Genomic DNA, 12,896 nt, shown 5'->3' on the forward strand with positions numbered 1-12,896 from the left:
ATATAATTTAATTCCGTTATTTTCTGATAAAAACAATTCTGACTCACATGACAACGTAATGCACCGCCTTACAGTCCGTGTTCTTCCCTCACTGGTGAAAGCGCGCAATACCTCAGTCACGTGACTATCTCGACCGTACATTGACGCTAATCAATAACATCCGATATTCACAAACAGTGTTTTGTATTGTTGCTATGGAGAGTTGCAGTAGCCAACACATATCTCCAAACATATACCCAGCATGGCTATGTAAATAAGAAAGTGTCGGTGGTATATATTCAATAAAGCCACATAACATATTTATTTCACTGGAGTGAGTAAATCATGCGGAGAGCCGAAGTCAACAATATTGAAACTGTATCGCGATGACCAGTAAAGTTGTATAATCGAGTATTGGACAGAGAAACCATTGACAGAATGCATGAAGAACGATCCACACCGTCGGGGCACGATGACACGTCACGCCCCAAAGCCTCCGATGCCCTTACGGCTATTATGACAGGCTGGGAGGTATTCTTCCTGCAGGGTAGTTCCTGTAAGTGAAGTCTAGCGTTGTGCTGAAGCCGTGAACAACTAGATGTATACAGTAGAATCTCGTCAACTCGAACTTCATTATCTCGACACATATCTTAAGACGATGTCATTTTATTATTCCTTGCAGAAAATGTAGTATAACCAAGACACTTCGCTTCACTGGAAGGACATATGTTTCACTGTTCTTACTATTTCACGTTGACGATATGTTTGTGTAATTATGTTTAAAATGATGCAGTTTTCATGCATGTTGTTTTCATCTATAAATTGTAACATTTTGATATTATCTCTGTCTTATTCTCGCATCGCCGAAATACATGAAACCCAGTTATCTTGTTAAAATGGAGAATCAGTTAAATTAGAGAACCATCCATGTTTTCTTTCATCAATTTAATGGCATCACAAACTCAATAGAAGAATTTTCAGATTTTATCAGTTAGTTTGGTGTAAATTGGTGAAAAACTTGTTGTTTGAAATCGTATCTTGCCGGAAAATGATGTTACTGAATTCAAAGTGAAGTGACAATATATTCTCATTTACTTAATACACCGGTGAATAAATGGTTTTATTATGATTGATTAAAAATAATTTTCATTTTAATATGTTATAGAAAATGTACTTTAATACATTACAAATGATGGTTATAAAACAATTAATTATATTGAAGACTAATCTGAAATTAACGTTAACAGAGAAAATGACATCAGAAAATATAACCGATTTACAAAAGACATCCTAAATTGCATTGAATAATATCCCAACAGGTATTAGAAATATATATTTCTGCATGAGAATAATAAACCAGAGAACCATACGATTTTAATCCAGTTCAAACAAAATTATTAGTACTTCGAGTTTGTATCATGTAACTTCCTGTTTCCAAAACACTTCTACTGCATTTGACTCAAAGGATCTAACAAAATCATGTGGTCAGGCTCGTTGTGTCGGTAAATACATATCATCGTATCCCAATTGCGCAGATTTATGCTCATGGTGTCAATAACTGCATTTCTGGTCCAGACTCGGCTTTTTACAGGCCGCCGTCAGAAAGATGGAATAGTGTGTGCCCTGAATCAACCTTCAACACCAAAATCAAAGAGCACAAATCTGCAACCGTTAAATCATAAAATAAATCCGCCATCTCGGCCAATATCAGCATCTGCCCCAATGAAAACACCAATTGGGGCAATATCTACATCCACTAGGGGCAACCGCCCTTGACGTTACTACAAAAAGGTTTGTCGAAGCAATCCAGATTAGTCGCCACAAGCCAGTATCTATTTTGATCAGGTCACACTTGGATGAGCACAATAGTTCAGTAGGTAGTTTATGTGGATGAATGACTCTCTGGCTTACTATTCCTCAGGGTACACACTGGTCCCCCTGTGCCAGCGTTTAGCCACATATGTATCGTCAACTTCTTCGACGGTGCAGACACACATACAGGCGACCACATGTAATCAGGAGGTCAGACTCAGTTACTTGGTTGACTGTACGTCACTCTGTCGTGAGATGCTGCTCACATCCACTGATGGAGTTTTCAGAAGAGATTATGAAAAGTGAGTAACAGAACTGACATCTGTTTTATGTATTCATCTTTATGTGTCCCAAGGCCAGCAACATTAGCATTCGTTAAAATCAACTATCTAAAATGACACGCATCCAGAGTGATGGATGTTTGTTTATTTGTTTGTTTGTTTGTCGTTTAACGCCACACTCGGAAATATTCCAGCTTTATGACTGCGGTACACAAACTGCTAAGGATATTGGAAGATCCGTGTAGAGACATATGACTAAGACATAGTGATCAAGTTGATGTCTTTATTAACAGTACTGATACAACGTGGTAAGGGAAAGGCCACATGTTGGGGGTTACTCCTGCCATCTGCGAAGCCTCACTTCCTTCAGGGTAGAGCAGCTCACCTCCGGGTTTCTAATAACGAAAAAAGGAGCATTAGACAAGTTCAAAGTTATGTTACGTGTGTCCATCATTTGTGTTATATTTTGCAAGAATAATCATTTTGCTAGAGGCCCTTTTTAATGTAAACGTATTATTTGCACTTCCTAAGTTTCTATGTGTCACAAGATACACTGGACTCAGCATTTGGTTATTGAATTCATTTTCATTAACTGTTCAATTCTACCATTTACACATGTAAAACAGCATTATAATTCAGCATACCCAGATCCATCGGTGCCTATGTTAGCATTCAGGAAGGCTGACCGCTGGATGGTGCTGACATTGTCGGCATTGTCACAGATGATACGAGCCAATGACGCTTTTTCCAGCTGCGTTATTTGATCTGAATTCAAACAAAGAAACATTGTAAAGATATATGTACTTCACTATTCGAAACAAAGAAATTGACATCAATCCCTATTCACAAATTAACGTATATCGTTAATACACCAACCAAGGAAAGAGGTGTATGTATTTACCAGAAGTAAAACCAGTGACAGAGTCTGTAGATTCGAACCAGAACCTGTCCCCATCCCTCAATTTCTTGAACTGTTCTCCGATCAGACAGATGTAGGTTCTTCCCACTGCTGCTACATCAAACGGGACTTCAGCAACACCTCCACTGTACAGATCAATGTCGTCCACGCTGTTACTGAAAGAGTCAAGTAACATGTTATATATGTAATTTAAACCTTTGGAACAACAGAAGTGTTAAATTATATTGAACAAATATGAAAAGATATTTTTGAAGGTGATTGGTTGTGAATCATAGCTAATCGATTGCGGAGAACAATTTTGTCTAAAATTCTGATTAACATAAACACTTACTATATATCCTCAAGATCGCGACCTTGAATGATTCCGAAATCATTATCAGATGTGAAGGAGGTGATTTTGTCGAGACCACAGTATTCTCTCCAGGCGTTGTAAGGAGGGAGACCATGTTCTCTTCCTCGCTGAATGTTCAGACTCACAATGTCAAATCCGTCCTTCATGGCGGAATCCTCCTCAAACATCCTCTGCCTCATGCCATCGACATACCACGCATCAACACGTTCACCTGCAGCGCCCAGAAAACTACTGATGACGTCGTCCAGGCTGTTGATGACGTATTTGGTTCTCTTGAAAAGGTCACCAGTGTCCACGACCTCGCTTCCTATTGTAAGGTTTTCTGGCACCATCGAATGGCCAAATCGGAAAGCTGCGGTTGAGAAGACGTTACTGAGAGTTGGGTCGAGGCTGGAATTGTAGTTGTAGTTGCCCAGTTCCAGGCTGTAGTTTGCAACCCCGTCGTCACTAAGGATTTGAGGCAGCCACTCGTTGTATGTGATCACCTGGTGATATATACGACGTACATCAGGTCTCTGTTCATCTTCATCATATGTTTGATATGAATGCCGTTACAAAATACTTGTTAGAACATGTCATTACTTTACTAATAATATCAGGAAAAAACAGTTGTTATCGTAGATGCACAGATAGTATTTATATGTGCGGGGATTTATAATTTGTATCCACCTGTGTTCAACCGAATTGAAGCCTAACCTGTAATTCAGCAATAACTATTCGTCTTGCTTCTTGGAAGAGTTTCTCGTCATCCCAACCACTGTTATAGCCTTTGAGTTCTGTTGCAACACGGTTGTGTTCTCTCATGAACAGAGTGTGTAGAGCACTCAGTCCAGGGAAGACATTGACTCTCGAGTCACCTGCAGTAAAATGGGAAACATTTGTGTATGTTTTATTTGATATGTTGTATAATGACTTGTTTTAAATACCATATATTATATTCATCTTTTATACAGGAAAAACGAATGTCCATTAAAATGTTAAGAACCATTTTATCACCAACGTTGCTAGCGAACACATCTTACACACATAGTTTAAAAGAATGAAATTGCTGTGAAATATTGATTTCTCCTGTTTGTAACGACCTGCTTTGAAACAGTAGTTGCTTGAATCAGAAGTATCAAGAAAGCAATCATCAGAATCTCCTTCCGGCAGAAGATTGTTTGTTCCCACTTTCAACAATCCGGCTGGAAAATAACAGAGAGACGAATAACGAAACATGTACAGTGCACATAACTTATCATGAAATATAGGAATACTATAAACTGAATAGCAAATCAAGGTCTTTCGTGTGATTGTTATCATCTCACAAACTGATACTTATCACAGAAAATCATGGAGAAATCAGGAGGACATGCAACCTACATCCAGAGTCAATGTCTCTGAGCTCGGCCGTCTCCGAGTCTGAAATGCCGTAGATGTGGGAACCGTCTATAAAGGCGGACAGTTCATTGTACTGTTGTCGTGGATCTGGTAGGAGAGAAATCAGGAATGAGTTTACCGTGAAAGTTTTTTTGTTTAAGGATGTTTAAGTATGAGGTTACATTGTGTCCATCTCCGAAATATAATCTTGGTAAATAATTTGAGATGCAATCTCGTCTGTTTCAGGTATGGGAATGAATCATGAATGTGATTATACTTTGAATGGGATCATGGGCAGTTGCCTAGTCGTCAAAAGCGCCGCTATTGTGCAGAGTTGCGTCCCTTGGGCACGCCAGAAACCTACATTTGGTTTGTAGGTTCGAATCCCAGTTATCCCCGAGTATGCGTCCAGGTTTAACAGCACCATACCCGTGCTTGTGGGTTTCACCAAACTGGTAAACATCTTGAAACTACATCACTTCAGGCTTTCCTCTTATATTAAGCAAACACGCGCTGATATAACTGGAGTGCTTTTCGCAGTACCCTTAAATCTAACTCACTCAATCTCTCAATTTGGATATAACTCTTCAATAGGTATTGAAATGCAATCCAATGGACACTTTAATCTTTAAAGAAAGTAGAATAGCTAAATATTTCAAAATGTAATTGGGGAGAATGAGCGAACTTCCAGGCCATATCATGGTAGCCGTTTAAGATTGTGTCAGATAACCCATTAAGTTGACAAACAATCAACCAGGTCCCACACTCATTATTTGACGTTTACGTCAAGCATATTCGTGGGGAATAGCCTACTCAGGAAGGACCAAGGGGAGAAATATGTATTGGGATTTGTATATAAGTGTTCATCCTTACTGGAGGAATCTGTGCCTGTTCCTGAAACCGCCTCCGATCTCACCAGGTTCATACATTTGCCATCGCCAAAGTAGAAGTCACCATCAGGAAGGGTGATCGGGAAACATGGAGAGTCCGTGCTGATGAAAGGAAGACAATATTTGATATTTCTGATACATTTTGCATGATCTGTATATAGTATATCAACCATTTTATCATATTTTGAAATATGAATAGTATGGTGTAGTGTAATCAGACTTGTTCATTGTTGTGTCATATGATACAGTGACAGTATAGTAAGGGATCAAAAGTAGTTTATTGCTATGAAAATCGTACTTAGAAATGAATATTCTTGATAGGTAACAGTGTAAACTTACTCGCTTGGAACAGAATCTGTTCTGTCACAACATTCAATATCACTTCCATTATCTGTAAAGAAGAAAGTACATGCATGTCGATGTTTTGAAGATGAAGAGACATCCACAACAAAGCATGCCCTTCGAAATATAAATATAAAAATTAGAAATGAATACATTATGCGATCGTGCTACAATATGCTGTATTTCTGACATGAATAGTGTCAACATTGCGAAAGATAGAAGCAATCTACAAACAACAAGCATGACATACTCATATCCCCCGCCAATGTGACATGTCCGGTTGTGTGCAATGCATTAGCTCCTGTGAACTATGTTCGTGAATGGCCTAATTGCAAGCACTAAAAGGTTATTACTGGTGTTGTTTTGCTTTCTGCAGTTTATGATAGAATATGTAACTGTAGTGAGTTATGTTATTACTTGAACAATAATCAGAGAAATAAGGGAGTTCTGCTCCAGAAACGAGGACTACCGCCATTTTTAATCTAAGCCAAAGTCGTTGCATGGGAAACTCGAAAAATAATTTTCTTAAAAATCCCATAGTATCCAAACGCAACAGTTTTCCATTAGACCTATCTATGTGCCAAATTTGGTTAAGATATCGGTCATGTTTTAGTTCTACTCCGGAAACCAAACGTGACGGAACGAACAGACGGGCGGAAGGACGGATGGACAGCACTCAGTTCTATATCCCCCTTCCACTTCGTGGCGGGGATAATAATTACTCTTGACAAGGTAAGTATGGGAAAACTCAGACCTTCTGACCCGATCCCGTCTGCGGTCAGACCACATCACGGACTTACAAAGTAATTTAGCTGCGAACCGTGAAATGCTCGTACCAGACGCCATCATGTTTTGTAGCATACGAGTCAATATTCAGGTCAATACAGATCATGTGACGAGTCAATATTCGAGGACAGTAATAGTCACATGATTTCGGGGTTTACATTGAAATGCATTGTTTCGTCACATGGTACGGATTAACCAATGGAATTGCAAGATTCTTAGGAGATGTATAACGATATCAAATCATTACCTGTAACCACCGGCGTCCCCGTGATGTCATGGTCAATAAACTGACCCCACTGCATCAGCATGACGGAGTTTTTGACGGACAGAAAACTCAGCTCAAAGTGAACATGGTTGCTGATGCTTCTTGGGTTAGGCAGGTCTGATCCATCTGTAGCCAGAGCCCTGGGGTTTCCCATTGCTGTAATGTACAACAGAAATGTTTGTTCGTTGATTTGTCATATTGTTACATGCAGTATACTGGATATCCCTTGCCTAATATTCTGTCGGATGTAAACTAATGCTTATTTAAACTTATTTTTTTTATTTTGAATGTAAAACGGTTTTCATTAGATAGGTATATATTTTCTTTGAGAGGCATTACGAAGCTGGAGTACTAAGTAAGGATACGATTTATGGATGAACAACTTCCTTATTACAATTAGGAGCGACGTTTCGGTGCAGGTTCTAACACTGATATCAATCAATCTGTACATCACTTGCTTGATAACAGTGTTAGAACCTACACCGAAACGTTGCTCCTAATTGTAATAAAGAAGCTGTTCATCCATAAATCTTATCCTTACTCAGGTAATGAGTGTTGTGACGTTTAGTTATTTATAATCAGTTGGTATCGTTCCTCAGATATTTTTTACAGAAATATGGAAAAATAAACAAACCGTCGGCATAGACAGGTTCCAGCCACCTGGCCAGTTGAGCACCAGCAGCTCCCCATTCCGAATTGTCCACGTTATTGCACGTGCCATCAGCTGTCCGATAGGTGTCACTTGAGTCGCAGGTGGCTCTCCTGAGTTAAACGCATTTGTGTGATAAGACATTGAATCCCTTTCATGAACACTATAAACACTCTAACTTAGCATTACACATTGAACATGGACGTCCCGGGAAGACTACACATTCTTCAAGTTATAACAGCTGAGGTATTTAATCCTCCAAGATTAATACATTATTTTCATTGTTGGATTATATATTTTTGAAAATATTTACTTGTGGTTAAGCGCCGATATGGGTGTACACTTGCATTACAGCAGAACAGGTACATATTTACATAAGGGTTTAAGAAACATTATGTCTTCACTACTGTTTAGATTTACATGTCCAGTTTTTCATATCAGACAAACCTGCTTCTGTAGACAGGCTCCATGTGTCTTTTACTCTTGGATGATCGCGAACTAAAGGCGCATGGCGTCCTGCTTCCTCCACACTCTGGAACGAAGGCTCACGTGATTTGATGTGTTATCCAAAAACGGAATATATAATTAAGTTAATACCGTGTTGTTATTATTCTGAGAATAAAATTCTAAATTTAGGCCACATTTATACACCATCTGTACAAATCTGATGATACCTTCACCTACTCAAAGTGTTATAGTTCTGCATTCGCGATGATCGAACGCTTCAACCACGAGGGTACCCAATTATCGCGACGATTTGGAAGTTCAAGTCATCCCTCAAAATGTTTATGCATAGTTCTCAGTATGAAACAGGTGAGGCAATGTCTCTATTGTTTCAAGTTAAGGTTGGTAGTTCAGTGGAAAAGAATTGGCTATGGACCATTATTGAAAGATTTCAGATCTTTGATATACCCGACACAGGAGTTACACTTCTTTGTCAAATTACCTTGTTACTTTAGATTTCAGCATTCCAAGCATTCCTCCCGAATTGTATGCATAGGGAAACACATGAGCTGGAGGGGGACACATTTATGTCTTACCTAAATGTCTTATCCCCAAAGTTCGCACAAAGTTTTCAATGAGGAAGTCAAGCATTTCACATATCGTTCAACAGCCAGCGAGCCTGAACACCCGATCCCGTTAGAGATCGGGTGGTCAGGCTCGCCGGCTTTGTGGATACATATCATCGTATCCAAATTACGTAGATGGATGCTCATGATGTCAATCATTGGATTGTCTGGCCGGACTCGATTATTTACAGACCGCTGTCATATAGCTGGAAATTTTGCTTAGTGCGGCGTTTAACAACAAACAAACATGCAAACATATATAACTAAGTTCTTGATATGTTTTGAAGAACAGATTCAAATGTTCAAATATATGAACTATATTTTTAGATATGACTGCATGTACCAAATACACACGGTTCAATACCATTATACACCAATATAAAATGTACAATATAAAATATAATCTTTATAAGTTGCTTATTGCATGTAGCGTTTCTTCAATCCACGAGTTGATAATGAGCAAACCCAACTGCCAATATTTCGCAGGAATATAGATTCTGAAATAGTTAATACTCACCAGCGTGTATAACGCAGAGCGCGATCAGTAGAGCTTGCACAAGGAATGACTGCATACTGTCAGCTTCACGAAGGACAGAGTCTATGTGATGGAGTCATCAGACTGGCACTATATATATATATTCACACAATACCAATAACATAGTGATAAACTTGATAACACATCATTACTTTTATCAGATGTGATGATTTGTATTGGTAACAGCAAGAAACAAATCTAGTTACAGCAGGGGGCGACGATTGTATGTGTTGATTGCCAAGATGAATCGATCAACATGGGATCCCATGTGGGAAATAGGCATTTGGATCTCTCAACTCAACATGTTTCATTAATAGTTGTGTTCGATCGTGGAGATACTACCCTTGACTTGCAATATAGAATTATATGATGTACTGATTACGAACTAATCAACAGCTGAATCCTAATTGACAGTTCTAATTGAAAATCCGGGGTAGAAAAGGTCTTCAGCAACCCATGCTTGCCATAAAAGGCGTCTATGCTGGTCGTAAAAGGCGACTAACGGGATCGGGTGGTCAGACTCGCTGACTTGGTTAACGCTTGTCATCATATCCTATTTGCGTTGATCGATGTTCATAATGACAATCACTGAATTGTCTGGTCCAGACTCGATTATTTATAGACCGCCGTCTTATAGCTGGGATATTGCTGAAAGAGAGAAAGAAAAGACAGTTTTATAGCTTGTTTGTCACCACACCCTGACGACCTTGACGTTCATCACACAGACGACTTACGTTACACGTTCTCAACATATATACGCTGACGCTCATTTGTTAGCTTTGCAACAATTTGATATGTATTTGAGTACTAGTTTATTTCCTATCTATCTCGAAAACTTGACCACTGTCGCTGCTGAGTGAATATATACTATTATCTCTGACTTTTGCTATCACCACTGTATTTTTGTATATGGTACTGACTGCATCCATCATATAATATATTGTCATTGAATATTGTTCTGCCACTCTATTGTTTACTGCAATTGTAATTGCTATGCAGTAATTTCTGTTGATTTCTTAACTTAGTGACTTTTGTAATACATTTGTTGATTGTATACAACTTGTTGATGTTTCTTTAACGAATAGATTTCTGGGTTAACATATTGTTTAAATTTGTAAATCGACACGTAAACAATGAAATATTAATTGTCCTTCATATTGTTGGTAAAAAAACATAAAAAGTCAGCCTGCAAAATTACTTTGTTGCAATGTGTGTGTTCTAAAAATACTTAGCTCATAGTTTAAAGTAACAAAAAATATGTGGTTCTGCAGATTCAGATGACAAAATGTCTGGTCTCAATGCAAAATACCAAAAGTATCTGCGCGTGTCGTTTTCAAAACAGATTAAACTGCTGTGTAGTCAGTATTGCATTATAAGACAGTTATATGAGTGAGTAGGTTGGGTTTGACGCAGTTTTGAACAGTATTCCTGTTATATCACGGTATGTCAGCTTAAAGTTAGTGGTTGTGAAACCTGGAGAGGAACTACAAGAAACAACACAAAAGGGCTACATGTGTTAAAATGTGATTTGTATAACTAATCTGATAAGACATGATTTGGATGGTGTTTCACCTTGGAAGTCAGGATGGGTGAAAAAAAGAATGACACACGACAAACGTGAAAGATCAGTTGTGGCAATGAACCACATCCGTTCCACTTATAACCTCGTGTAGATCCAGGTCAGAATCGTCGTAAGAGGCGGTTAGTGAGGATCACTGACATTGTTAATTCAAATCATCGAATCCCAATTGCATACATCGATGCAGATGTCAATTTCTGAATTGTCTCGTCCAAGCTCAATTATTTTCAGACCGCCGTCATCTAGCTGGTATATCGCTAATTCCGGCGTAAACAACAAACAAAAAATGTTTTCTTTTTTTGTAAAATTGTAAAATGACAATCCTCAATAAAAAAAATAAATTTCTGGAATAACCGTGTTTACATGGGCAGATTTCTCCAATAATAACAAAATAATATTGACTCTATTTAAGAATGAAAATACATTTAATGCCAGTTGGTAAATAAATTTTGTTTTGTTTATTATCTATCAAAATCTAAACACACACAAAAAAACAATTGAAGGTGTTAAAAGCTGACTAAGTTGCGTCGAATATTCAATGTCTTAACACGTCGTGAAGATCCGGGGTAAAATAGGTCTTCAGCAACCCATGCTTGCCGTAAATAGCGACTGTGCTTGTGGTAAGAGGATATAACGGGTTAGAATGGACAGACTTGCTGACTTGATTGATGCATGTCATCGTATCCCAAATGCGTGGATCGATACTCATGATGTCCATCAGTGGACTGTCTGGTCGATTATTTACAGACCGCCGTCATACAGCTGGCATATTGCTAAGTGCGGTGTTAATCAACAAATAAATAAACAAACAAATACAAGAGCCATCAATAATTTGCAGATTGTAAGTGGGCATATTTTAAGGTTTAGGGTTTCAATTTGTCACGGGTTACGGATGGAAAGACTTAAATAAAATATATACAAATAAAACTGTTCACTCCAAGGATTAGTCGGCGAGGTGATACTTTGACGAACGACGTGCAGCGTGACAAACAATATTTTGTAATTTCTCCAGATTGTAAGTTGACTGAACTCCATTTCCCCATATAAACTATTGACACCAAGGTTTTGTTTCTTTGTTGTTTAACGCTGCATTCAGCAATATTCTAGCTATATGACCTTTTAACGGTTTTGGGTTACACCTACAATTTGCTGCAGGTTACAGATGAAAAGACTTAAATAAAATATATACAAAGAAAACTGTTCACTTCAGGGATAAGTTGGCGAATTAATATTCGGACGAACGACGTGCAGCGTGACTAACGACATATCATAATTTCTCCAGATTGTAATTTGATTAAAATCCATTTCCGCATGTGAACTATTGACAAAGTTTTGTTTGTTTGTTTGTTGTTTTCCGCCGCGCTCAGCAATATTCCAATTATATGAGGGCGGTCTGTAAGAAATCGAGTCTGGACCAAACAATCCAGAGATTGACAACATCGAGCTTCGATCCACGCAGTTGGGATCGATGAAATTCATCAACCAAGTCAGCGAGCCTGTCCACCCGACCACGTAAGTCGCCTCTTACGACAAGCATAGTCAACTTTTACGGCAAGCATGGGTAACTGACAACATATTCTACGGGCCTATTAAGTGCATGTCATCGTATCCCAATTGCGGTTGTATTGACAAAGTGCTTTTTTAGCTGCAATTAAAAGTCATTGGCCTCCTTCAATTTGCGTAATTCGTACGCCGTTATTTGTGTAGTGTATTTTCGCTGTAACAATCTTCTTCTTAGACATTATGACAAAATGTCAGAAATTGAGTCTATTTAAAGTTCTCTGACATGCGCAGTCGGCAAAGGGAATAAAAGCTCATGATCATGAGAATACTGGTGATTGGGTTAGGTTTGACGCCACTCTGGACAATATTTCAGTTATATCAGGGCATGTCAGCTTGGTGTTGGAGGAAAGCCCGATGTGATGCTGGTCTTATAATTGTGTTTGCCGCGTTGGAACCCACGATCAAGGGACGCAACTCTGCAAAACGAACTTTGCACCTTAGGAGTCATAGCCACCTGCTCCTATTCAGTGAATAAAACTTAGAATAGTCCAATTTATGCTATTTCTGTTTAATGC

General features: G+C 38.6%; 1 protein-coding gene across 1 annotated transcript; it reads right to left on the reverse strand.

Annotated features, from left to right (window-relative positions):
• Nucleotides 1-2,406: 2,406 nt before the first annotated feature.
• On the reverse strand, nucleotides 2,407-9,276 carry LOC139446021 (peroxidasin-like). The gene is made up of 13 exons (XM_071227285.1): nucleotides 9,222-9,276; nucleotides 8,082-8,166; nucleotides 7,620-7,747; nucleotides 6,968-7,141; nucleotides 5,932-5,983; nucleotides 5,576-5,694; nucleotides 4,706-4,810; nucleotides 4,426-4,527; nucleotides 4,040-4,200; nucleotides 3,323-3,828; nucleotides 2,974-3,146; nucleotides 2,717-2,837; nucleotides 2,407-2,467 (listed from the first exon to the last, which is right to left on the reverse strand). Exons 1-13 carry the CDS (start codon nucleotides 9,274-9,276, stop codon nucleotides 2,407-2,409), a joined length of 1,842 nt encoding a protein of 613 aa, XP_071083386.1.
• Nucleotides 9,277-12,896: the final 3,620 nt, after the last annotated feature.

Source organism: Haliotis cracherodii, unplaced genomic scaffold, assembly GCF_022045235.1.
Source record: "Haliotis cracherodii isolate W230 unplaced genomic scaffold, xgHalCrac1.p SCAF_6, whole genome shotgun sequence".
NCBI classification, from domain to species: Eukaryota; Metazoa; Mollusca; class Gastropoda; order Lepetellida; family Haliotidae; genus Haliotis; species Haliotis cracherodii.